Source organism: Mycena indigotica, assembly GCF_014461135.1.
Source record: "Mycena indigotica strain 171206Taipei chromosome Unknown Mind.scaff0005, whole genome shotgun sequence".
NCBI lineage: Eukaryota > Fungi > Basidiomycota > Agaricomycetes > Agaricales > Mycenaceae > Mycena > Mycena indigotica.
The window spans coordinates 4,240,490-4,267,682 of record NW_023503004.1 but is presented as its reverse complement, the minus strand read 5'-3'; the positions used below and the strand labels follow the sequence as shown (position 1 = coordinate 4,267,682).

At 49.7% G+C, this 27,193-nt stretch overlaps 6 protein-coding genes across 6 annotated transcripts; 2 read left to right on the top strand and 4 right to left on the bottom strand.

The window, feature by feature from the left end:
* Positions 1-6,560: 6,560 nt before the first annotated feature.
* On the top strand, positions 6,561-8,397 carry MIND_00637400 (uncharacterized protein; the record flags this gene model as incomplete). Its single annotated transcript, XM_037363111.1, has 4 exons — positions 6,561-7,096; positions 7,146-7,401; positions 7,452-8,288; positions 8,341-8,397. The coding sequence occupies exons 1-4, from the start codon at positions 6,576-6,578 to the stop codon at positions 8,395-8,397; spliced, it is 1,671 nt and encodes a 556-aa protein (XP_037221032.1). The 5' UTR covers positions 6,561-6,575.
* Positions 8,398-15,649: 7,252 nt separating this feature from the next.
* On the bottom strand, positions 15,650-16,238 carry MIND_00637300 (Phosphoglycerate mutase-like protein; the record flags this gene model as incomplete). The annotated part of the gene is made up of 3 exons (XM_037363110.1): positions 15,650-15,838; positions 15,886-15,968; positions 16,013-16,238. 3 exons carry the CDS (start codon positions 16,236-16,238, stop codon positions 15,650-15,652), a joined length of 498 nt encoding a protein of 165 aa, XP_037221031.1.
* Positions 16,239-18,041: 1,803 nt separating this feature from the next.
* MIND_00637200 (3-phytase A) lies at positions 18,042-18,903 on the bottom strand (the record flags this gene model as incomplete). The annotated part of the gene is made up of 4 exons (XM_037363109.1): positions 18,042-18,124; positions 18,171-18,205; positions 18,255-18,660; positions 18,714-18,903. The coding sequence occupies 4 exons, from the start codon at positions 18,901-18,903 to the stop codon at positions 18,042-18,044; spliced, it is 714 nt and encodes a 237-aa protein (XP_037221030.1).
* A 614-nt stretch (positions 18,904-19,517) lies between these two features.
* Positions 19,518-23,009, bottom strand: MIND_00637100 (Glycoside hydrolase family 31 protein; the record flags this gene model as incomplete). The annotated part of the gene is made up of 12 exons (XM_037363108.1): positions 19,518-20,041; positions 20,087-20,252; positions 20,300-20,787; positions 20,836-21,051; positions 21,098-21,129; positions 21,182-21,411; positions 21,460-21,531; positions 21,581-21,771; positions 21,823-22,122; positions 22,171-22,291; positions 22,340-22,634; positions 22,687-23,009. The coding sequence occupies 12 exons, from the start codon at positions 23,007-23,009 to the stop codon at positions 19,518-19,520; spliced, it is 2,958 nt and encodes a 985-aa protein (XP_037221029.1).
* Positions 23,010-23,669: 660 nt separating this feature from the next.
* Positions 23,670-25,086, top strand: MIND_00637000 (uncharacterized protein; the record flags this gene model as incomplete). Its single annotated transcript, XM_037363107.1, has 5 exons — positions 23,670-24,017; positions 24,069-24,382; positions 24,435-24,573; positions 24,625-24,936; positions 24,982-25,086. 5 exons carry the CDS (start codon positions 23,670-23,672, stop codon positions 25,084-25,086), a joined length of 1,218 nt encoding a protein of 405 aa, XP_037221028.1.
* A 12-nt stretch (positions 25,087-25,098) lies between these two features.
* Positions 25,099-26,904, bottom strand: MIND_00636900 (uncharacterized protein; the record flags this gene model as incomplete). The annotated part of the gene is made up of 4 exons (XM_037363106.1): positions 26,369-26,904; positions 26,067-26,322; positions 25,204-26,022; positions 25,099-25,155 (listed from the first exon to the last, which is right to left on the bottom strand). Exons 1-4 carry the CDS (start codon positions 26,896-26,898, stop codon positions 25,099-25,101), a joined length of 1,662 nt encoding a protein of 553 aa, XP_037221027.1. The 5' UTR covers positions 26,899-26,904.
* Between the last annotated feature and the right edge of the window lie 289 nt (positions 26,905-27,193).

Sequence of the window (27,193 nt, the reverse complement as noted above, 5' to 3'; positions counted from 1 at the left end):
GGACTTCGACAAACTCCCGGAACGGAGGAAGTGGGACCATGCCATTGAACTACACCCAGACGCCGAACCCGTCAAAGGGCGCTGCATTCCCCTATCAGGAGAGGAACAGCAAGAACTTGACGCATTCATCAAGGAACATTTGGCAACCGGGCGGATTCGGCCCTCGAAATCCCCATACGCATCCCCGTTCTTCTTCGTCAAGAAGAAGGACGGGAAATTACGGCCCGTACAGGACTACCGGAAGCTAAACGAGCAGGATGTGCACTCAGTTTTACTAATAAAACTGTGGCTACTGGTGAAGGGCTGTACTCATAAAACCTGGGGGAGCTCATGCCAGCCATGGCCGGAGTTCTGTGACAAAAAATGTGACATTCAATCAATTGTGAATATCTCAATGAGTTTGACAGCTATGACTAAGCTATTACCAGATATGGAAAGGCAAATCACTATTCTTTCAGGCCGAAGACCCGGATAAACATCTAGGTAGGCCTGTGATCTAGGGCAAAGGTATACATCCTAATTAGGCTAAAATTGATGTATCCTGACATAGCCATCAATGGTACTGATGTCCATCAAAAATCGTTCCACATTGATCACTTTATCTTGATACCATCAATTCCATCATCAATACCATGATCTAACACCCAAAAATGAATAAAATGGTTTTTTAAAAAGTGTGACATTTGTGACCCTTGAGCCCTTCCCCAGGTTTTATGAGTACAGCCCTTCACCAGTAGCCACAGTTTTATTAGTATTCCTGAGTGAATGAGCTGAAACGAGATCACTATCAAAAACCGATACCCGATACCACTCATATCGGACATCATGCATAAGTTACGTAACGCCCGGTGGTTCACCAAGCTCGACGTACGTTGGGGATACAACAACATCCGCATAAAAGAAGGCGACGAAGAGAAGGCTGCGTTCGTTACCAATCGAGGCCTATTCGAACCACTCGTGATGTTTTTCGGCCTCACCAATTCCCCGGCCACGTTCCAATCCATGATGAACGAATTGTTTTCCAACCTGATCTCCCAGGGTCGCGTGATCGTGTACCTGGACGACATCCTCATATACTCTAGCGACCTCTCCGAACATCGCGCAACGGTGAAAGAGGTCCTACAGATTCTGAAGGACAACCAACTGTACCTGAAACCGGACAAGTGCGACTTCGAGCGGAACGAAGTCGAATACCTCGGTGTGATCGTCGGGAATGGGCAACTTCGCATGGACCCGATCAAGGTCGCTGGCGTGCGCAAATGGCCCCGACCTCGTAACCTGCGAGAGGTTCAAAGCTTCCTGGGGTTCCTCAACTTCTACCGACGATTCATCAAAGACTTCGGCGCGTACGCCAAGCCACTGACCCGGCTGACCCGAAAAGACAGCCCATGGAAATGGGGACCGGAAGAAGAGGAGGCCTTTCAGACCTTGATAGACCGGGTCACTGATGAACCCGTCCTACACTTCCCTACGGATCACGGGGCATGGCGGGTTGAAGCGGACTCTTCCGACTTCACCACCGGGGCCGTCCTTTCGCAAGAACAGGAGGGGAAGTGGGTGCCGATTGCATTCCTCTCCCGGGCCATGAACGACACCGAGCGCAACTACGACATTCACGACAAAGAAATGCTCGCTATCATGCGGGCCCTCACCGAGTGGCGACATTATCTCCAGAACGGGGGAGATAAGCCGTTCGAAATCTGGACCGACCACAAGAATCTGGAGTACTTCATGACGGCTAAGAAACTGAACCGGCGGCAGGCACGATGGTCTCTCGAACTGAGCGAGTATCACTTCTCCTTGCTACATAAACCGGGGAAAACGAACGGGCGGGCCGACGCGTTATCCCGACGAAACGGGTACGACAACGGGAAGGAGGATAACCAGGACATCGTTCTACTCCCGGCGGGGCTATTCAAGGAACACGCGATCCGTGCTATGCTCACACTGGAGCATACGGAGGGCGACGGGCTGATGGACTCGATCCGACGGGCCGAATCGGCCACGGAGGAAAAGGTCCTCAAACTCTGGGAAGACGGAGAACCGGAAGGCTGGGAACAGCATGACGGCTTCAAGACTCGGAACGGACTGGTATACGTACCCCCGGCTATGGGACTGAGGCATCGGGTGCTACGGCAACACCATGACATCCCTATCGTGGGACACCCAGGGTGGCATCGAACCCTCGAGCTGACGACCCGCAACTACTGGTGGCCGTCTATTCAGGCCGATTGCCAGGCATACGTACGGGCCTGCCCGTTGTGCCAACGAACGAAGATATTCCCGAGACGCCCCGTAGGGACCTTGGTCCCGAATAGCGTGCCGACTCGGGTATGGCAGCGCATATCAATCGATCTGATCGTGCAACTACCCGAATCCTCCGGGTACAACACAATTCTCGTAATCGTCGATCGACTGGGTAAAGGGATACGCGTACTCCCGTGCACGGGAAACATCTCCGGGGAAGGAGTCGCTCGGCTATATCGCAATCACGTCTGGAAGGATTACGGATTCCCAGAGGAAGTAACGAGCGACCGGGGCCAGCAATTCATCGGGCATTTCATGAGCGACTTGAGCAAATTGCTGGGAATCAAGGTCCGATCTTCATCGGCGTATCACCCACAGACGGACGGGCAAACGGAGCGTGCGAATATGGAGGTCGAGCAATACCTTCGAACATTCTGCAACTTCCAGCAGAGTGACTGGTCCGACTGGCTTTCTCTAGCGGAATTCGCGTTTAACGACAAGGTTAACTCTTCAACGGGATTCTCGCCCTTTTTCCTCACGCTGGGATTTCACCCGAGAAAGGGGTCCGAAGCCCCGCAAGACGTCCCGACCGAGGCCGCTACAGTGTTTGCCAAGCGAATGAAGGAAGCCCGGGCCGATGCAGCCGAAGCTATGAAAGAAGCCCAGGAAACGATGAAGAAATACTACGATCGAAAACACTCTCCGGACCCGAATTACGCCGAAGGGGACAAAGTTTACCTCCAGGGGACGAATTTGACCAGCGATCGACCCTCAAAAAAACTGGACGACAAGAGGTTCGGGCCGTTCGAAGTCAAGCGCAAAGTTGGTAAAACATCCTACGAACTGGTGCTACCCCAAACTTGGCGCGTGAGCCCCGTATTCCACACGGCGCTATTACGACCCTGGAACGCCCCTGTAGCGGATCATCAACGGGCCGCCCCCACCCCCCGGCAGAAATGCGGGACGGCGAGCCTCACTACGAAGTCGAGGCCATTTCCCTCGTACGCAAGCAAGGTCGACACCGCCTGAGGTACTTAATTCAGTGGAAAGGCTACCCTCGGGAAGAGTGGACGTGGGAACTGCGGGACAAACTGGAGGGCGCAGAAGAGGCACTCGAGGACTTCTATACTCTCAACCCGTTCGCGCCCGAAGAACTCGTAAACGGCCGATGGAAAATCCGAAAGCAGGACCAGGGGACGCGGACCCATAGGGCGTCGAGGCGCCGCCCACAACAGAGGGGGTGATGTCACGGTTCGGGTCGGGCCCGTATACCGCCGTCCTCCTGGACGTCCCCTCATTCTTCCAACCCCTTCCGTTCACCCCTGCGGCCCTACGCAGCGCCCATCCGATCCGCCCTGGGACCTGGCGCCCATCCGATCTATCCCTAATACCGTAGCGTATAAAAGTCGTACTTACAAGATGTAGTCGCTAGGCTAATATCGTCTATTCTCCGGGCGAATACCCATCTCTCGTGCTCCTCAGACCCTTTCGAAGTCGGACCCCCCGACGCCCCGATACGGCCCGAGCCCGACGCTGACATGGCCCTGGTTGATAAGATAAGACAAGGAGGAGATAAGATGGACGATAAGATGGTGATTGGATCATCAGATGTCGATGCTGATGTTGATTGACAGCGTGGAGTTGGACATGAGGCAAACAGCACGTAACAGCATGGCTAAAGTATGACGTCATTGCCTCTCGTATTAGGCATGGTAAACACATGGTAGTAGTGTATATAAGTAGAGTAGATTTTGTCTTGTACCCCAGTCTTCAAATTCCATCATCTTTACGATATCTTTTCACGGTGCTTCTTGCTTGCCTTCACTGGCCAACTGGCATCCTCTGAATTGGTGTTGTTTGTGACAGTTCCTGTGAGAAGCAAAAGAATGTCTTTGAGTCCTAGGCAACTGCACAGGTAAACCCCTAGGTACAAGGCCTACTCATACCTGTACCCCTAGCAGGGGAGGATCCAAAGAGAAAAACTCTAAGGGTCCGCCTGCTAGGGCACCAACTATATACTTGTCATCTGTAACTACCGTGATAGAGTGCAGAAGGCCTGAGTGCCATCGCAGGCCTTGTCCCAAGGTGATTGTTGGGAGGGTCTTGACAGATTGGTGATTGTACAGGTGAAAGAGGCCAGGGACTATGGTTGGGGTCCCCAACTATAGTCCCAACTTGGGGTAGGTCAGAGCGTCCGAGAGGGCTCCGGTTGGATCCACCTCAGATGCACTCAGATAGTTTAAAGGAGGCTGAAGTGGAGGTTCCCCTGACATGCCCTCTGTGTGACTCTTGCTCAGTGCCACCCTTTTATCATTCTTTACAGCCTCTAATCATTCAGTCTATATGACACATCTCCATCAGCAACTGGTTATCCATGGGTAAATCCCTACCCATACTCACAGATATTTACAGGCATGTTGACTAAGCCAACAGAGTCCAGCCAGCTGAGTCAGGAAGCTACAGATATTGCCATCCCTGAGCCATACCCGTCTACCCGTGCAGGTAGGCCTACCTGTGCAGTTGCCTATCTTTGACAAGGATGAAAAAGTTTCTGAAAAGTAGACCTTTCCATATGGCTTTCAATACCCCTTTCTGTGCAATATAAAGGATTTATTTCATAAATGAGCTGTTTATATTTATGTTTAATGATATGTTGTGCAAAAGAACATATTTCTGCCATTTTAAGAAAGGCCTTTTTATATACACTTTGATAGCAGAGAAAAAGAACATCTTTCAAGAAAAAGAGAAAGGTCTGCTTTCTGCTTACAGGAAAGGGGTAAGGAAACTTTGAAAGATGATGTTTCATGATCTTTCTGACTTTTTCTGACTTTTTCTGAAAGATACTCTTTGTTCTTATATGAAAGGGTCTTATATGTAAGGGTGAACAAATGATGTCCTTTCTACAAAGATGTTGTTTTCATTGACATAAAAACATAAAATATACACATCTTACTTGTGAAAAAAAATGCTCTTTCTGCTACAAAGAAACATAAGATATTGATATTAAGTTCATCTTTTAATGAGAAAATAAAGTCTGTAAAATCATGAATTGTGGATATCTTATTTATCAGATCACAAATTTCCAAATAAGGAAGATGTTTCTCACTCTCATATTCTGGCTGTTGTCATTTTTTCATTAATGCTAGTTACCTTTATATCGAGCAGATGTTGTGTGAATGTATGCACATATTTGGCACTGGCATTATCAATTCATTTACTACAGTATTTTATTTATTTCATCGGTCACACTTCATGTGTTGAAATACCTATTGATCTGAGGTGCGAGGGGATCAGAAGTGGTGATATTCAGTTTGCAATCGCAATCTGGTAAGAGATATATGTGTTAGGGCAAACAATGCCCTATGCTAACTGTCTATTTTGTTTATATCCCATTTATCCATATTCTAGTATATTCTATGAATCAGTCAGCGCAAAACAGGAAATTACCAGAAGGTTCTCAGCAAGTCACAAATGTGACCATCAAAACTTCAACATCATGTTCCAGCTGATCTGATAGCCACAAAATTGTCAGCTGATATTGGCTTTGACTTAAGTCCAATCGGATAACTTAATATAGACCCCAATTTCTTACAAAACAAGTCTACTTTCCTGGAGTTTTATTTATGTTTCGGGTAAAAATAGATTTTTTGTCCACTATTTATCAAAAATAAATTCTACTTCAGAGCCCATTTGTAGGCAGAAATCCCGGTGTGCTTACTGTATTTGAATATTCTGTGACTATATCATAGTATAGTCATAAATATACATATTCAAGCATAATCATATTCAAGTGATCAACCAAGGGCATAATCATAATATATTCATAACATTCTGAATATATTTAATATTTAATCAACCATCATATAATTCTGGCAAGCACTACTCAGTGTAGTCTGTGTATTGCATGCCAGATTTGCACTCAATGCAGTGGTCAAACTTGAATGTATAGAACTACAGGTGATTTTTGGACCTTGAATGAACATTTGAGAAAACCTTTGTTCCAATTTCTTGGGGCATGATACATACTCTAATTTGGGGGGATATGTCAGTACTTTTATTCTTAAATTCATCACAATTATGAAGAATCGAGATGGACCAGATTGTTTCTTAGAAAATTCTCCTGTGACAACTGTTCGTGTGGCAGACTCGGATGATGGAAATAGCTCACTCCGCTGCCAGTTTCTTCTAGTGGTTGCTTCCGATAAGTACATCAGGGCCCAGGCTTAAGCAACAAAAACAAACCTCTATAACGTCATCAGACACCCGGCTATTGCCATGTCAACTGACACAAATCTTCGGTGTCCCAAACTTAGCCTCTCTCTGCCATCATGTCCCAGGGACTGCCGCTGCTGGACCTCGCCCCGGAGCTCATCCACGCTTGTCTCCTCTTCCTCCCTCTGGATGACATCGCGTCGTGTTTGCACGCCGGGAGTCGCCTGCTTACAACACTCATCTTGAACTCTCCTTCCATCCGCTATCGCATCGAGCAAGAGGAGGCGGGGGTTGAAGAAAACCCTTACTCATCTGCCTTTTCAGGGCTGGATACATCCGCGCGATTGGCCGCGCTGCGCGCCCGCGAACGCCGCTGGCGCGAATTCGACCCGGTATCGCGGCACACAATCGAGTACCCGACATGGCCGGTACTGCTATACACCATTCGCGCCGGGCTCTGGCTGGAGGCGCGGGAAGCACATGGTACGGGGGGATCGGCGCTTGCCGACTCGCTGTCTTATATAGACATGGCGCCGCAAGCGCAGCCCGCGGTCTGGCACACCGTGTTTTCTGGGACCAACTTTGCAAATTTCGCAACCGCGCTCGAGGAGCATGATCTGCTGGTCATTTTCACGGTGTATGTCAATGTCTTCCTATTTTCACTTTGGTGTTGACTAGTACTCTAGTATTACATGCCCTGATGATGCCTCGATGGTCTCGATCGACGCGCTCATGCTCACGTTTTCAACGGGAAGCCCACATCCGATAGCAGTCTTGCCAAAGGTCCATATAACACGTCGAGCGTCAAATAATCCTATCAGCGACCTCAACGCCGAAATCTCCGGAGACCTCGTCGCGCTCGCAATCTACAACGAGGACGAGATGTACGCAGACACGAACTGCCTGTACGCGTTTAATTGGAAAAGCGGGAACATTTTACTGGTGTGTCATTCCAAAGTACTGGAGCTGCATATAATGTTGGATTCCAACAGGGGCCGGTTGTCAGCACTACCTTTGGCCTGGCGTTTCTGAGCCCCCGCGACCTTATGATTGCGAGTGCGACAGAAAACTGCCTGTTCATCTACTCCTTCTCCGACTCGTCGTCCGCCCTCGTTCCCACGACGGCAAGACTGTGGCTCCCCGGCGTCCGCCCACGCACGAGCATCTCCGGTCCGCGAATGCAATGTCGTCGCTCGCCCAGCCCACACAACAAATTATCTCACCCACAGTATTACCAAGCACAATTCCCCCCTGTGCCGAACTCTGCCCATGTCTTCCTGTCCTACGAGACGATCGATCTCGACAGCGACGACCGCGAGATGCACCCGTTTGTCCTCTTTCCGGGATACATTCTGGATGTTGTACAATCGATCAAGGAGGAAAGGGACGGGAACGTGGACGGGGGTGAGGTGGAAATTGAATGGAAGACGTGGGGAAAAACATGCACCCGTTGGCTGGAGCCACAAGAGGTCGCAGGCGCTTGGATACTCGCGAGCTCTGGACATCGCATGGTCGCGTATCCGCCGTACGACCCCGTGGCGCCGCGTGACCAGCCGAAGCGGATGAAGATACTGGATTTTAATCCCTACGGTGTCGCTGCGCTGCGGAGTCTTGTCGACAACGGCCCCGGTGCCCCGGCTAACATTGGCGATCATAGGCGGCTAGTCCGCACTGACTCAAAGGCGTTCCAAAAGAACACCCCCGGGTTTATGCACTTTGACAAGCGCGTGCGGTCGGACAACCAGTATATCGAGATCACTGTGCCGGAAACTTTCACATTCGACAACGTCTACTTGAGTGAGGAGTTTATTGTTGGGCGGACACTAGCAGTAAGCGCCTTTTTTGTAATGTGTTTACAACTGACTCTGAGTCCTTGCTCAGAGTGGTGACACGGTCGGCGCCCGGGGGGGGGTCTTGGAGGTCCTTTACTTTGGATAAGTGGGTGCGTGGAATTTTGGATCTGGACATACAAACCCGAACTTGAAATATAGATAAGTATTCCGAGAAATTGTATTTGATCCAATATTCAGCGTGAGTCATGATTGTTACGCAATACTCACATCACTTCTCACCTCGATGAGACCCATACCCTTGGAAGTCTGGATGCTCATCTTCGACCAGGCGGACAGGGCCACTCTCGCAGTCATCTCCCGCATCTCCAGCACCTTCCATACCGCCAGCTTGCAATGCCTTGCATGCCCTCATCCGAAATTTGCGCTACTGGAGCCTGCACGTTGCTGCGTCGCATCTTTTGTCGTTTTGGATGCGCTTTCCTTCAAAGACACGTAGAGTGGAGTCGCTACACATCCTGGCCCCGCCTCTCTTCATGCCAGACGTTCGAAGCCTCTAGGCTGTCGACCTATTTTTCTTGTGTGGAGGGGTTCTCGCTGCAGAACCTCTCACGCCTAGATATTATCATTCCGCGGCTGTACCACCCGCCGTTCCTGTGTGATCTCTGTCGGCGGCGGATCCGACTAGATACGACTCCAGCCCATGCCCCGCCTCCGGCCCGTGACAGTTCCGCTGTTCGTTCTGGAGCAGCTTATTCTAGGGTGCTGTGAGTAATGCAAAAAGCATTACTCACACCGATTTCGAAACCGGTTTCGAAACACCCCCCGTTTCGAAACAGTTTCGAAACCGGCCGGCCGGGGGGGTCTGCTGACAGTCGGCAGCTGGGGACGGGCCCGGGTATGATAATTCCGAGGAGTATGCCATGGGCCAAGGCCAGCTGGTGGCCGAGGCGGCTCCACTGCCGCGGGAACTCACCTGCTTGGCCTTCGGTAGGTGATCGCAGGTGATATTCTGAGGCGATCAAGCCCCAGCGGTCAGGCCCGGGCTGCCCGGAGGATCACGTGTCGGTTTCGAAACCGGGTCGGCTGGCCATCGATTTCAAAACTAACACGTGTTTCGAAACCGGTTTTGAAACCGTTTCGAAACCACCATTACTCACAGCACCCTAGCTTATTCCGGCAACGTCGACGCTGGAGCAGGTTGCGGTGCAGGGCTTTGTACCCGACAGGGCCGCGATCTGGCTCGTCGATCGCCTATACCGCGCACAGCACCCACTGAAATCATTTGCTCTGGCCGTGGCTGTGTGGAACGATGATGTCCTCGCCTGCATCACGGTCCAACTCCCGGCGCTGGAGCACTTCGAGTACGTATACTATACCGGCAGACCATCCACGGTGCGTATCCAGTTGACTAAATATACACAAACTTTGACGACTAAAAAAGCTGAGCTAGGAAGCCTGGGATTATTTCCAGTACACTTGTCTACCGAAGATGCGACGCCTGACGAGTCTGCATCTCCATCGCTTTCCGATGTCCAATCGCGCACGTCCACCTTTCGAGTTCGACGATTCGGACGTGCTGGCAGCAGAATTTGAAGACGCGATGCTTGTCCCTCCCAACGCAGATTGGGGGGATAGCGATGATGGGACTGCTTACCAGCAGACCGTCGAGCAGCTCTCTGTCATGTCCCCTGCGCTGTCCTGTGTGCGGCTGCAGGACTTCGAATTTTCTAGTAGGGAGTGGCGCAGAGTGACAGGGGATGCTACCGGGATTGCTCGATGGCAGCAGTTTGTGGGTGGTTTGAATGTAGAGTCAGATTCAGTGTGCAAGCGGACTTGCCTGCGTTCTAACTTCTGTGGGTACCCACTGGGCTGGGCCCGGGCCGGGCTTCAAAGCGCGCGACAAAGCGCGAGAGTCAAAGCTCGCTAGTACCCCCGAACAATGCCGAACGCTTTGTCGTTGGCCCAGCAGCTGTATATAAGCAGAGGTCTCCAACCTTCGCCTCCCAACTCCAATTCCCATCTCCCAACACAAACAAATAACCATCAGAATCATGGCCCTCGCCCCGCCCAGCCGCACCCCCTCGCCTATGGGCTTTCTTCCGCGGCACGAGGCTCTTGACGGTCCTCTCGAGTTTGCTCCGCCCATCGCCCTGGCCAATCCCCGGCCCGGATCCGTTTCCTCGTATATGACGCCGCACGGTGTCTCCGTCACTACGAGCTACAGCAGCGACGGCCGGCACGTGCGCGTCGTCTTCGACGCCCCGGCCCCCATGCCCCCTGGTAGCACCCGGGTGCCACGGGGACCCATGCCGACCCGCCCGGCGCCCCGCGTGCCGGGCCCCATACGCGTGCCACCGCGGACCCAGCCCACCGCCAGGCTCCGCACCAACCCTCTGTTGATTCCACCCACCCCGACCTACCCGGCTCCGTCGCCGCCGGTGCCGACGTCCTCCCCCGGCACCGACGCCGGCCCGTCGTCTGACGAAAACGCCCGCCCCGGAGCTTCTCTCCGTCGACAACCACTTGCGTCCCTCCCGGCGGCCCAACTCCAATCTGACGACAACGAGTATTTTGAGAGTCTTCGCTGGGTATGCGATCTCAATGAACACGGGGAGGTGGTGGGATACACTGATGCCTGAGTTGTTGTCCACTTGTTGAGGACCTGCTTAAAGGCTGCTTTGACAAGTTCAGCGGGCCCGGACTCCATAGAACTTGACAATTGGTGCCCATATGTATCAATTTTTTTTTACTGTTAGGAGATCCACTATGAAGAGAGTGACGTTTTGGCTACAGGTCGTGTGTTTTCGCTTTCCGAATTAGAACTGACCATTGTTTAGTAACTGTTCAACTAGTTGCCAGAAAGGAAATTAAAAATGGTAAAAGGTGGTCCTTACCTACTTACCTATTGAGAACTTCCAAGTTCATGAACTTTGTAAATCAGTGTGGAGTGGAAATGGAGAAAGAAGGGAATGAATTGAACCCATTGATAAGAGATCCCCATCATAACTATCAAACCCTTTTAGAAAGATGGAAAGAAAAAATTGTAGAATATGGTAAGCTTTGCACCCAGAGGGGAATAAATGCAACAGACAAAAAAGTAAGACACTTACAAGTTCAAATTGATTTGATATTACATGATGAATCCCTAAGCCAAGAGGACAAATCTTTGTCAGCTGTGGTCCTCCAACAGAAAATTCAACTTCATTTACTAGAGGAAGCAGAAATAAAGAAATCACAGAGAGAGGCAGCATATCATGCCACAAATGAAAACCTAAGAACTTCTAGCTGGACTAAGTCCTTAAAAGGCTACCAGCAGAAAGATTATATATATGAGTTCAGGGAATCAACTACTCAAGGAAATTCAACTGAATATGTGTCTGATCCTAAACTCATGAGTGAAATGGCAAGAGATTACCATGATTCTATCCAGACTAAAGACATTGACCTAGATGATGGAGGTTATGGCAAGCTTATGAGCACAGATATAGTTTTGGAAAATTGCAAGGTTCATCTTTCTGAGGATGAGTATAGCAAAATGAATATAGAATTTAATAAAGTTGATATACAACATGCTCTCAAACTCTCCAATAATAATAAATCACCAGGTTTAGATGGAATCCCTTATGAATTCTATAAGATGTTGGATATTAGATATGGAAAACTTAAGTCTAAAGATCTTCCAGCTTTAGATATAATAACCTTTCTCACTAAGGTGTTTAAAGACATTGAACAAAATGGAGTAAATGAAGGTTCAACTTTTAATTCAGGATGGATGTGCCCTATCTACAAGAAAGGTGATCGCTCTTTGATTTCCAACTATCGCCCTGTCACATGCTTAAATACTGACTATAAATTGATGACCAAAACTTATTCTCTAAGACTGATGAATGTGGCAAGTAATTTAGTGAATCCTGACCAGGCTGGATTTATGAAGGGAAGGAGAATTGAAGATCAGGTTAAATTAGCTAAATTTTTATTGGACTATGCAGATGTAGCAGAAGAAAATGGAGTATTAGTAGCCTTGGATCAGGAAAAGGCATATGATAGGATTGACCATGATTACCTTAAGAAGGTCTTGGTTCATATGGGCTTTCCTCCTCGTTTCTTTAATACTGTTCTAAATTTATATACTGGAGCAAAAACCATGGTAATGATTAATGGAGAATTAAGCTCACCATTTACTGTAACACGAGGAGTACGTCAAGGAGATCCTTTGTCATGCTTATTATTTAATCTTGCAATTGAACCATTAGCATGCATGCTCAGGAACTCAGAGTTGAAAGGAATCAAAGTACCCGGAACAGAACGTAGGCTTCTTATCTCACTGTTTGCAGATGATACAACTATATACCTATCTAGCTATGACTCTTGGACATTATTGTGGAGAATTTTAGATACATGGTGCAAAGCCTCAACTGCCAAGTTCAATATCTCTAAAACAGTAATTGTACCTTTTGGTCATAATCAATACCGAGCAGGGATTATAAATGATAGAAGACTAAATTCAAATTCACCCAAAGGTATTATTCCAGAATCAATGAGAATCTTACAAGATAATGAAAGCTTTAGGATGTTAGGGGCACATTTAGGAAATAATCTGAAAAGCTCTAATCCCTGGCCATCAGTACTGGAAAAAATTAGAGGGGACTTAGGTCGTGCTATATGGGCTAATCCTGGACTGGAAGGCAAACGACATATAATAAATATGAGCATTGCAGGGCGAACACAATATCTAACACGCGTTCAAGGTATGCCAGAAGAAATTGAAGCAACATTAAAAAGAATCCAACATGCATTTCTATGGGAAAATGAAAAGGCAAGAGTGGCTCATGAAACTATGAGATTGCCTGTTGAGAGGGGAGGTAGAAATATATTTGATCTTGAATCTAGAAATGAAGCAATTGATTTATGGAATCTTCAAATATATCTTTCTCAAGGAGATCATAGACCATCTTGGTGTTTCTTTGTTGACAGTTTGATAGATAATGTTTGGACACAAAGTTACCTTCAAAAACCTGAGGGGACTATGATTAATCTCTTCTTACAATCAATGACCTTGCCTATCTCTAAAACTACAAGATTACCAGAAGAAATCAAAAGAATGATTAAATCTGCAAAAAAATTTAACTTGAAAATATTTGGACTACAAATTGATTTAGACGTTAAACTACAAATGCCTATATGGTATCATATCTCAGTAGAAGAGAACTCATACAAATCTTTACTAAGACATTATACTAGAATTGATTGCTTAAAATTTAATCATGGAGTGCAAACAGTAGGAGATGCATTAACCTTGGCAAACAGAGGAACTATAGCAGGTCAAAAACCACATACAATTAATCTTTCAGGTATCTCAAGACAGAATTGTGGCTGTAATGCATGTTCTTATGACAGGAAAATACTACGATGTGATCATCCTGGAAAATGTATTAATATAGCTCAAAAACTCATATTATGTATTCATGATAAATGGAATCCTCTCTGTAGTGTTGTTAATGAATTGAGTCTTACTGATCAAGAACGATCACAGAATTCACTCCCATTTACAAGTGAATATAAACACACCTTTGACCCTAATTACAAGGTGGATGATCTAGCTAATGTGTGCAGAATATTTGTAGAGGATGATTTTTTCATGTCCGTTCAACCAGCAAGAAGACATAATACTCAAATTGTAGAACTCAATGATATTGATATATTTATAAATGTTAAAGTTGTATGTTCAGGAGAGTATAAACCTAGGTTATTTGTTGCATTGAGAATGATTTCAAATGAAGATTGTGGTGATAATAAGACTTTTGAAATTCTTTTCTCTGATACATCAACACCTTTGAACCTTCAGACAGCCTGGTTAGGTGCACTAATGCTGGTACTTGAGCTAGTTGGTCCTCATTGTACAGTTAATATTTGTATTACTAATCCATTGCTGTCTGATTTATTGGTTAAGAAACGTCATTTGCTTGAAAATGACATGGCAAACCCTATATTTCATTTGTTTATTGCATGCTTATCCTACATGAAAGAGAGAACACAGAAAATCTGCTTTAGTAAAATTCTTGATAATAAAGCTAGCTTACTTACTGATGAACCTTTCACACCATGGGTCTTAGAAACACAACCTGAATTTACCTTTCATACACCCGGTATTTCAATACAAAGTGGTTCACAAAGATTGTTTTCCAGGATTATCAAATCAAATTACCAAATTCCTGTGCGAAAGTCAACTTTTAGTAACCTAGAAAGAACTAGAGAAACAATAAAGGAAGTGTCTAATTATGAACCTACAGATGCAGCTATATGGAAATCAATCAGACCATTACATTTCAGTAGCAAAATCAAAGATCTTCTCTGGAAAACTATGCATAATACTTTCAAAGTGGGACTATTCTGGGATAATATTCCTCACCTTCAATCATTTGGTGAATGCCCTCTGTGTAAGGTTCCAGAGACTCTAGAACATATTATGCTAGAATGCATTGCCTTAGAAAGAATATATATGGAAACTAACTGAGCAGCTCTGGAGTATGAAATTTAGCCAATGGCCAAGAATTGAATGGGGATTAGTGCTAGGGTGTAATCTAACTAAGTTTCATAATAATAAAGGTACTCCTCAGCCTCATAAAGATCGACTGTTCAGCATTTTAGTATCAGCTGCATGGTATATGATTTGGAATATACAAAATGAAAGACGTCTAAAAAAATCCTCAGAAGATTTTCCAAGTTAATGAAATACATAATCGATGGCTTACAATGATAAATTCAATACTGCAACGAGATAGAATCTTGACTAATAAATATAAATTTGATAAATTAGCTATTGATCACCAAGTAGTTCTAAATACTTGGAGTGGACTTCTGCTGGATGAAGACTCCTTGCCGGATAACTGGATAAATGAAAAGGGGGTTTTAGTGGGTATTCTACCTTTGAAGAAAGGTGTTGGATGAACCACACTAACAGTAGGAGTCCCACACTGGTTTTAAAACGTGCGTAAAGGCATTTTCCCCCTGAGCTTACTTCCCGGCATTTTTACTGGCTATTCCCAGTGCACCCAGCGGATGTTCTTTGGAATGCTTCTGCAGACTGAAGTTCATTACTCCAAACGCTCCAAAAAAAAAAAAAAAAAAAAAAAAGAATGTTTGTTGATGATGGCGGAGGTCCGGCCGAGATAATCACGTGCGATGACGTAAGCCAGGACTCAGCAAGAACCTCGTGGGGGAAGGCCAGGAAATACAGCACAACTACCAGTAAGTCTTCACTCTACTGAGGATAACGGCCATCGATAATGTTATCCGGCGTCGGAACACTGTAGTTCCCGAAACAAGCAAACCCGAAGTCCACCTCAGCAATGCGCTGCTCGAGCCCGGCCACGAAATTCATCAGCGGACAGAGTCCGTCATCGGCTTCGTTGGATGCACAGCCAGAAAGACCCGTTAGGGGCACCACTGCATCGTTCAACAACCAACGGATGTGGGTGGAAGCCGACGCGGAACTTGAAGAGGAAGCAGGACTTCGGCTGGGGCAAGAGAGGACCTGGCCCACTAGGTTTGCGCCAAAGGGGGATATTTGTTGCGCAAAAGTACGTCTGTCCATGGCTCAGTAAGTGTTCTATACATGAACAAATGTGCTGACCTGATTCTTAGGGATGTGGTCTGTCGGAAGCGGCCCATTTCCCGCAAGACTGGTGAAATTAAGGGCGGTAACGACTTCATAGACTAGTGAGTCAGCACTCATCAAGCAAGTAATTCATGGACCTTACCCGCAGCGATAACCGCGTCATGCGTCGCATCCACGTAGATTGGTTGAGCGAAGGGGAAAAGAGTCGGATTGGTGACGATTGAGGCGTTGAGGGAGGTGGTGAAGTTGGCAGGGCCGAGACGGGTCTCTGTCAAGCGAGACACGAGCTCTTGGACCCACCCGATACCGAGTGCCGCTGAGTAGGGCGAGCCTGGGCCATACGAGTACCAAAAGTCGAGGTCTACCATAGGGTGAGTGTCCATCTGTGAATGTGCAAAGGCACATGTTAACCGAAGAAGTACTGTAGCATTTTATTCAATTCGGCGGTCACGCGTCACACCGGCCTTAAAATGCCGAATTTTTTTCGGCGGTCACACTCGACAGCCCAGATGCTGAATTCCCTCAGCTGATTTACTATTTTTGGGTGGCGCGGCCCGGCGGGCTGCGCCGTAATCTGCCCAAAATTTTCGGCGGTCACACTTGGAGCCGCCGGACGCCGAAAATTTCATTTCGGCGCCGATGTCACACCAATTTCGAGCGCCGAATTGAATAAAATGCTACAGTAGTTATATCCCCTCCACTCCTCCTCGGTGAAAAGACCACAAAATGAAGAATACCCCAGCGCCACTGTCTACTCCGAGTTTCGATTAGGTGAGTCGCTTATTTTGTTTAGTATCTAGTGAGGAGGAGGCCGCGGGGAGCGATAGCGAGAATTCAGTGGGTGAGAGGTGAGATTGATACGGCGGGGGCGGGAGTTTGTTCTGTTTTGTGGGGGTGCTGCACAGTGCGGAGTCTTTGACCCAAGCGGATTGTGCTGCGATTGACGCGCGTTTTGTGTTAGCGGTGGATCCTGGGGATTTCCACGCAGGAGGGGAGAACTCCGTCTGCGTCCCACCGGGTTTTTTCCCACTGGGTTTTCACGGAGGGTTTTATCCAGTGATCCTGCCCTGCGAGGGCCGGCCGCGGCGCGTGGGTCTCCGGTCCGCTTGTTCATAGTCGGTGTGAGGGCAACGTCACGGGTGTAGCTTAGTGCTTGATTGTATGGCTCCTGAGAGCGGGTAGGGGGTCGACGTACTCCCTGGAGGGTACAGCTCACCCCCGCTAGCCTCTTGAGTCGGGCGGTACCCAGATTTGGGACCTTATGCCCCGAATAATAATAATAATAATAATCTACATACCTCATATGCGCAAAGGCTCTGCATCGCGAAGATTGTGCCGATGTTTAATGTCAAGTTACCATCAATAAACGTCTGCAGACGCTTCTGCCAGTGGGTCGCATTCAAATACTTCACTTTCCATATCTCTGCCTGCTCCCAAGGGGGTATCAGAAAAAAAATAACGGAACATATGTTGGACTTTTTGTTTAAGCCCTTCCAGGGAACCCACCGACCGTGACTGTGATGTGACATTACCATATTAGGAAGGTAATTCACACAGTCATGTGTTCTGATAGCATCAAACTCAGTCAGTCCTCTGAATTTCCAAGAACATTAATAGAAATATAGACTTCTAGCTATATATATATCTTGTAGACAAAGTCCTGATATAGTCATTGTCTTACAAATCTCACTCCAGAGTACAGATATCCATCCCCATATGGTCTGATTTGTCACAATGTTCCATCTAATGATGAGATACTGAAAAATAACCACTTGTGAGATTGTTGATACTTAATTATGGATGTATAGTGCACCAAACAGTACTTGTAACCCATCTTAAGACAATTTTGACTTACCATTTCAGCCAAAAAAGTTTCTACCAAAAAAAATTTTTAAGGGTCCGGAGGGGGGACCGACCGACCATCCCGGTTGTCACTTTTTGACACGTGACACCCCCTTGCCTGCTCCGCCCCGAAACTTCCGACATCTGTATGGAGGATCCGACAATTCAAGGGCGAGAGCGTGCTGTTGCCAATGAACGAACCCGAATCGTCTTCTATTTCGATGAGCTGGTGGTAGGATGTCGAGTAAGATTGGACACCAAAAAACCCTGCAGCGAAATGAAGGCTGGAGTCGACCATACGTTCTAGTTCATCATGGTAAGTTCTTTGACTAGTAGGATAGCGGAAACTTATTGAAACCTTCAGAAAGTGTTCGAAACACAGGAAGCTCCGTCGCCTCCTTTAGCAATTCGCCTACGATGGTGTCATGCTCTGTAAGTGGGCTTGCTCCTTCACGCACCATATTTAACACGGAATCCCATGCCTAGGTTGAACCTATCGCATTTAAGCTCCTCGCATTCGCGAAATAGTCGACTTTGCGCACATTTGTGACCGCCCGAATGGCGTCAAGATCTCAGCTCCGAGTTTGTATGTCCATGTGTTCAAGAACTTGAGGGGTCCCGTTGCTTCAAAGCCTTCTTCGCTTGTTGCCGCTGCATGCACGGCTGCGGCAACCTCGTTCGCGCCGATGGTTGGGTAACGCGCTCCATGGCGATGGAGTAAATGGACCTGTGTCAGTGTGCAGTCGTCTGGCACTACTGCAGAGGCGTTTATGACACCGAACGTGGTTGGCGGGAGGGATCGAAACGGTGACAATGACCCGAGATGTGTCAAGATGTCGAACGAGGCAGTCGGCGCTGCCTCGAGCGGTTGCGGTTCAACGAGCGGGAAGACGGAATCAACGAACGGGGCAGCTGGTGCGGTCTGCAATACCGCAGCCTCGTCCCCAGCTTTGGCGCAGTCAGTTACCATGCGTAAGTTGTCTGTGCAGAAGGGTACTCACTGATTGTTGGCCCAGCGTAGCCTACGACGCTTGGATTTGGGAATAGCGAATTTGCCGCGGTGTCGGCTCCAACTGGCGGAAAGATCGCTGCGGTAGTAGAGCCTGCAAATGACGAGGCGCGTGTTGCAGTCTTGGCTGCTTTGACGCTCGTTTCCACGATGAAGACGAAGAGGATCGAGCTGACTCGCATCGCGACTCGTGAGTATGCAATTGTCTTCGTTCCATCCACCGTCTTAAATGAACCGTGCTTGGAATATTAATCAATAGTCACGGTCTCCCAATAACCTCAGGGCTCTCGGCCTTTTTGCCCACCGTGGGCGAGCGAGCGCTCCAGAATGAACAATCATCAGACTATGTAGTACTGAATTGCTCGCGTCAAGATACTGAATGCGCTGACGGGGTCCTGGGAAAGATCACCGACTATACACAGGTTCGTTATCCATTTTTCGGCCTATTTAATACAAGTTTAATGTTAACCGGTGCTCAGATTCCCACATCGGATCGGAAACTGGGCGATTGACGCGAGCTGGTTTCTCTTCTTCGACAACCGCTTGTGTTCCGACGGGTCCATTTGCGCTTGACGACGAGTATCTACGCTGGATATGCGATCTATTTGCCCTTAAAGGTGGACGGATACACCGATGCGTGACTTATTCAGGAGTGCGATATGCATAGAGCCGATTGTTGCACTGGATAGAACTACCCACAAACGGAAGGGCAATTTGTCTCCGTCCTAAAACCAATCGTTTGCACTATACATTAGTCGTCAGGAAATACAACCTGTGTCCTTTTGGTATGATTCTCCTACTCCCACTCCACCGTCGTCGCCTTATTCAGATCCACGCTCAGCCCGCTGACGACCAGCCGCTGCTGCCTCGCTGTCCACTCAAACTTGGCCTTCTTGCCGTCCACACTAACCTCCCGCGGCTTCTTCGCCACGCCCAGGACCGTCACCTGCGCCAGCTTCTGTGAGATTTTGTACTTGCCCGTCCCGCCGATGCGCACGCTGCCGGTGCGCGCCGCAAACGAGAGGACGCGAGCCGGGCCGGGCGGGTCCGACGCGCCGTCGTCCACGTAAGCGCTGCCCGAGGCGCTCTGCTTCGCGCCGGACCCCGACAGCGTGACGAGCAGCGCATACGGGCCCTGGCGCGTCTCCTCCACCGTGTACGCCGGCTTCTGATGCAGCAGGATCGCAGCACCGTCCCGGACATGGACCGGGATGTGGCCGAGCGGCGCGGAAAGCGTGGTGTTGCCGGTGATGGAGGCGTTGACGACGTCGTGGGTGTACCAGTCGCGCCAGACGGACTTGCCCTTGCCGGGGAAGATGCCTATCAAGAGTAAGAAGGAAACACAGGTACATAACAGACACGCACCATCGACGGTGGACACATTTGGTGTCAGGACGGGCGTGACAAGAATGTCTCGTCCGATGAGGAATTGTCTGTCAACAGCAAAGAGTTCCGGCTGGTTAGGGTACTCCCAGAACAAGGCCCGGACTGGAGGAGTACCGTCTAGCGAAGCATTCGCGAATAACGAGTACTGTTAATGTGTTAGCCTTTGGGCCGAGACGACAAGAAACCACTCACCCAATATGGTAAAAGCGAGTATCGCACCGCAATCGCGGTCCGTGATGCATTCGCGACCGAGTCCCAGCGATACGGCTCCTGAGAGATGGCACCCTTGATGTTATGGTTCCTGTAGAAAGGCGTAAACGCCGCCAACTGCATCCACCGCGAGCACAACTCCTCGTCCGTGTTCCCCACGAAGCCACACGTGTCGGCGCCGACCATCGGGATCTGGAACATCTGGTGCTGCAGGATGCCCTGGATCGAGTAGTACATCGACTTCCATGTGCTGAAATTGTCCCCGAGCCAATGGCCGGTCCACTTGCCCGCGGAGGCGAAGGCAGACCGCGAGATGATGAAGGGGCGCTCCTTGGGGAACAGCGTCTTGAGCGCCTTGTGCGTGGCGATCGCCTCCATCGTGCCCCACAGGCTGTGGACATCGAGCTCGAGGTAGCCGCCTTGGTGGGTCGCGTTTGTGGCAAGCGCATGTAAGGAAAGACGGCCGTTGCCTATACAAATAAGTTATACTTGCACCTTTCAGAAGTAAAGCAGCATACCGTTATGGATCGCATACGGCGGGGTATTGACCTCGATGCCACTCTGCTTTCCTGCGCCGATTCCGCGGACAGACAGACCATTTGCTGACGCCGATGCACCGTATGTGAGGGTTCCATTCACGGTTATGTTACCGCTCGGCCCCGAGATGGTGCTGTTGTAGCCCTCCGGGTAGTCCGTGACAAGGTTACCTGGTTCGCCGGGGAGGATGAAAGGGACTAGCGAAAGCTCAACTTTAGTTCATAGAGAAACCGGGGAACTCACCAGAGGTGTTGCTGATATCGATACCAGTTCCGCTAATAAACACGCCCATTAGTCTGAGTACAAGACACGCAAGAAAACACGCACCAAGAACCGTCGCAGAACGAGCTGGCCTCGTTCATGTCGAGCCAAATGCCGCTGTATTCAACACCCTCCTTGGACCAGTTACCGAGCGCCTCAGTCCACCACGCGAGCGCTTTTGGCGCAAACCAGTCGGGGAAGACAGTGTAGCCGGGCCAGACCTGCCCGACGTATTCGCTGCCGTCGGGGTTCTTGATAAAGACGTCGAGCTCGGCGCCTTTCGAGTATGAATTATACTAATGGAACGATCAGATAGAGAATAGCGAATGAAAGGATATACATACGTGGTCCGAGCTGTTAACCTCTTTCGCAATAGCTGCGTCAACGATCGGGATGTAGTGCTGATTATTCGCTTTCTGTCGGAGCCATGAGCACAGTCCTTGCACAATACGCTAAAACACACACCAAGCTGCGGATGAACTGCCGCATCCCCTCGCCTGGGAAGCTAACCGGATCGGAGGTGAAGTCCCGAACGGCATGATATAGGTCAATATCGCTCCACATCGTCTCGAGCGGGATGTTCGCGTCCCGCATGGACTTGACGACGTCTTTGAGGACATCGAGGCTGGAGTAGCCCCAGCGACAGAGGTGGAAGCCTATCAACACATGCATGAGAATTGAATTCAATAAACTAGTAGACAGCTTACCGAATCCCCAATACGGCTGCCAGGTCGGCGTTCCGACCAGTGCGGCGTACTGCTGCATGACATCCGTGGGTGTGGGTCCGGAGAAGAAGTAGAAGTCGAAGGTGCCGCCAATCATGCGGTACTGCACGAGCGACGTGTTGGACGACGGCGGTGTCAGGAGCAGAATGTCGGCGCCGTTGGCGGAAAGCAGGAACACCCCGTGTGTGGATGAAGTAGAAGAGGTCGCGTTAAAGCGGTGCTCCATGTAGATGGGATGAACCCCGTATTCGTTCTCGTCGACGGGGTCGGCGATGTCGCGACCTGAAGGAAGTCAGATGGGAACCGGACAGCTGTCAAGGGACGGCGTACTCCACATGTTTTGAATTGTACCAACACCGCCGTTCGTGCCGACATCCCTTCGTAGACCGCTGCTTGCGATGACTTCTCCCAATCCGTAGACGTTTGCGTCAAGGGGAAGGGCAGATGTGAGCTTCAAAGGACACATGAGATGGTGAATATAACCAAGAAGGGGACATACCTGGAGGTATTGGTTCTCGAAAACCAATGGGAATGCTTCCAAAGCTGTCGAGTTGTCTGTGGGGATAACTGCCGGTATGGGTGTCGGCGGGAGAGAAGACTTTCGCGTGTCGAATAACGGCGCAGCGTGCGGGTCGGTGCGGCGGGTGATCCAGAACTCGAACGGAGACTTGTTGTAGTTAAAAACAAGGTCCGAGGTTTTTGAGGTCACGGAGCCTGAGGGTTTTGGCGGCTCGAAGACCGAGGCGGGGATGGTGAACTGCGAGTTGGCGGTGTCGAAGATGTTGACATGCAACCTGGAGGATGGAGGTCATTCACGAGAAAAGGGAGAGAGAGAGCAGCACATACCGCGACTCCGTCTCGTATGTAACCTCCAACGTCAGATCCTTGACGTCGACGCCAAAGGCGTTGCAGGCGGGTCCAGCGAGGCCAAGCTTCGCCGAAAACCCGTTCTTTTTCGTGGCCACGCCACTCAGTGCGTAGCCTGGACATGACGCGACACTCAGAGACAGTCTCCCGTTTGCGGGGGCGCTCTGGTTGATGCCGAGTCGTTCGTGGACGTTGGCCCGGGAGCCGCCAAAGGTCGTGGCGCAAAAGAAAAGCAGCAGTAACGCCGCTGAGTGACGAGCCATGGCGTAGGGCAAGCCTTGGAGCGGGCGGGGTCGTTCCATGCGGTCGAAGAGGTGGGTTTATATAGAGGGGTCAGAAGACCCGGAGATGTCTCAGAAGCATCGCACGCAACGTAATGTTTTGCTTCTTCGAAACACCCCATCGTGTTCCCCACAACGAGGGCAACCAAGCATTTCAACATCCGAACGGAGGAAAATCTTTAGAAAATCTTCGCCCATGTGTGCAAAGCAAGTGCGAAGAGGGAAAAAATTGAGAGAGCCTCGCAGAGGTGCACGTGAACGGGAAGGACGAAGCGAATGGTATTGGGAAGTGCTAAAAATTGTGCAGGATGCGTACTGTCCGGGGACACAGGGCCAATGAGCTGCTCTTCCCCTTCGTTTCTGCCCATAAAGGGCCCTGAAGTGTCGCTCGGAAGTTGAGGGGCCATCCGATTCATCATTCTGGGCGGGATCGTCCACGTTGTCCTGTCTGCGCATCTGTGCGGTACCGACGTCCCGACATGGCCGAAGGAAAGAGGGAAGAGGTGACGTCACTCTTTGCACATGGCTTCAGTGGGTTGACTAAGCCTCCAGATTTGTTTCCACGACGTTCCGCGTCAATCCCGCAACGGCGATGGATGCTACTTATGATAAGTCAGCGGTGGTGCTGACGGAGCAAGGGTATATAATGGTCACCAGCACGAACCGCTCACGGCAAACATTATGAACGCGCCATTTCCTCCACCATATGCCGGCCCGTCGACCGGTCTGGTTCCACCAGAATACTACGGAGTCGGCTCTTGCTCAACACAACACGAGCTACCGGTGTACTCGCGCTATCCCACGCAGCACGAATCCCTACTCCAACCGGAAGGCTCGCTTACTCTGGAGTCAAATCATCGGTCAACGACGAGGTCGCTTTCAAGCAAGCCTTTCCCATTCGGCACGGTCCTGCTGTTCGACCAAGAGGATATCGTGGCCAAACCGCCGCGTTACGGGATGCAGGACACCATCCGCGGGAGTATCGTGCTGGGTGGTAATGCAAGGCAATGGAGAGAAGTTTCTGTTCGGGTACGTGGGCCCGCGACCATCCCAACTGTCAAGCCAATTTACACATGCAAGCTTGAAGGGACGCTCCGCATAAACACCCTCGAGGCCGGCGCGCTTAACGTCGATCTAATCAACGAAGACCTCCAGTTGCTCCCTGCTTCGGACCCATTGGCGGACGCCGTTCAATCTTCCTCGTCTTGTTTCGACTTTCTCTTCAAGCTTCCTAGTCATTTTACTCATGTCGGTATCGAGCATACTCTCCCGCCAACACATACAGTGAGCTTTCCGTCCGCACATGCGAAGACAACATACCGGCTTGTCTTTTCTGTGGCGAAAGCATCATCTGCTCGCCTGTGGGGACGGCCACGCAAACCTCGCACTCAGCAGTATGAATAATGCCACGCAAATGTTGGATCCCATTCTGATAACACCCCATAGATACGAGCTTCCTATCATATACCGTCCCGACGATTGTCCCTGGCGCGGCCTACCGCTTGCTGCCCACGGGACGTCTAAAAGCGTCTTTGGCGACTGGCTCAAAAACTCCGTCTCCTTCTCAGCAGACCATACTACCGATGTCGGCACTACAGTTTCTTTACCGCTCTTTGTGGCTCATCGTACTATGCAGGTATTCGTCCCGTCTACACGGACGTTTGCGCTCTCCGATGCTATCCCCCTCCACATACAATTGGTCGGGAAATGCTCAAACTCTCTGGTAATGCCTCGGATCGGCATCCTACGAGTTACTTCTGTTAAACTCCCCAATTTCTCGGCCAGCATAAGAATGATAATGTCATCAACAAAGCCCTTACCCCGAATATCAGCAAGCGCAGCGCCTCCACAGTCTGAAGACCTAATAACCTTGGACTTCGACGCTAGTGTGTCTGGCGAAGGCAAACTAGCTGTTCCTAGCTTCGATGCGGGTCTGATATCAGTGAAGGTACCGTCTTTTTTTTGGTTGTTCCATAAATTGACACATGTTCAGGACTGGCTCATAATCGAAACGGATCTTGTCGGGATGGGTAGTCGCCAACATGTCTATCGAATACCCATCCGATTTGTAACCCATTCATTCCATGACCATCAATAATAATTGAAACCACTATCCAAAATAGAGGACCTCCAGACTCTCGACTATACCCTTCTCCTCCTCGCCATACTAAGGAGAATCAGTGAATACCAGCGAATCCCACGAAAAAGCACTCACCGTCCGCCCAATAATGAATTCCTCACTCAAATAGACATTATCGAATTTATACTCCTCCGGCGCGGTCATCTCGATATAAGGAAGGCGCGACCGCACCCGTTGTGCATAGTGCGTAAATCCAGCGGTTTCCTTCTGGGACACAGGCAGTGTGTTGCGGAGGACTAGCCGCATAGTATCGCTGACCCTCTCGCCGTTCTTAAGCTGACTGCGCAGAGCTGCGACGCCGCGTGGATTGAAATCTAGAATTTGCATCTGTTTGGGCCCACGCCGCGGTGCTTGTGGGTTGAACGGCGGGTAAGCGACCATTCGGTGTCCAGAGCTGGCCAATATCCACGCGCCAGCGACGTCTTGAGGCCACAGCCACCGCGTGCAGCGCTCGCCCCACATTTCCCAGTCGATTTCCACCTCGGGCTTGGGGTCGTCAATCTCGTCTTCCCTCGCCAATTTGACTGCATCCAAAATGTACTCCGGGACCATGAGATACGGATGCGTTTCGCATTCGTCGCTGTCGACATCAATCGTCTCGTATGACAGGAAGATGTTGGCGCAGTTCGGGGCCGGGGGGAAGCGCGCCGCATGATACCGTGGATGGGATAAATGGTTGTGTGGGTTGGGCGAGCGCCGGCATTGCATTTGTGGACCAACGATACCAGTACGTGGACGAACCTGGGGCAGCCACAGTCTTATGATTGTCGGGACGAGAGAAGTCGACGAGTCAGAGAAGGAGTAAACGAATAGACAATTTTTTGAGGCGCTTGCGATCAGAAGGTCGCGCGGGCTCAGAAACGCGAGGCCAATGGAAGTTATTACGGTGGGCCCCTGCAAAACCTGGTTAAAATACCTCATGGCAGTACATGACAAACCAATAGAATGGTCCCGGTTTTCCAGTTCAAAACATAGAGATAGTTTGTGTCCGCGTACATGTTGTTCTCGTTGTATATGGCGAGGGCAATCATGTCGCCTGAAACCTCGGCGTTAAGATCGCTAATAGGATTGTTCGCTGCTCGACGGGTGATATGAACCTTTGGCAAGGATGCCATTGCATGTGGGCTTCCGGTCGAGAACGTGAGCATAAGCGCGTCGATGGAGACCATCGAGGGTTCATCGGGACATACAACGCTGGAATTCTCATCAATACGTGGCTGTAGCAACAGAGATAGCTTACACGGTGAAGATTACCAGAAGATCGTGTTCCTCCAGAGCGGTGGCAAAGTTGGCAAACGGCGTCCCAGAGAATACCGTGCGCCACTCAGCTGGCTGAGCTTGAGGCGACATGTCGACATACCGCACAGCATCAGCTAAAGCAGAGCCTCCCGGGCCTGTGTCCTGCATTTCTTGTGCCGCTATCCAAAGTCCTGCGTGGATGGTATAGAGCAGCACGGGCCATGTGGGGTAATCGATTTTGTGACGCGAAACTGGGTCAAATTCGCGCCAACGGCGTTCGCGGGCCCGCAGCTCGGCCAAGCGCGCGGAGATATCTAGACCTGCCAAGGCGGAGGAGTAAGGGTTTTCTTCAACCCCTGCTTCCTCTTGCTCGATGCGATAGCGGATGGCGGGAGAATCTAGGATAAGTGTTGTCAGCAGGCGACTTCCGGCGTGCAAACACGACGCGATGTCGTCCAAAGGGAGAAATGAGAGACACGCGTGAATGAGCTCGGGGGCGAGGTCCAGTAGCGGGAGTGCTCCGACAGACATGATGGAGGACGGCAAGATGTATGTAAACGTTATGCCAATTTCTGATTGATGAAGTTTTGGTAACGTTTGGAGATAGCCGTGATCCCATCACCATTCTCGTCCAGCGTTCGAGCCCCGGGCATTGCACCACTAAACCTTGACTAGTACTGGCCATAAATAAATATCTTTCATTAAATTCTAAACATTATGGATATATATATATAATAAGATGTCGGTGCAACCCTTAAAGATTGATTATACTCACCTGAATATATCATCATACATTATGAATACATTATATTTATTCAATTATCCT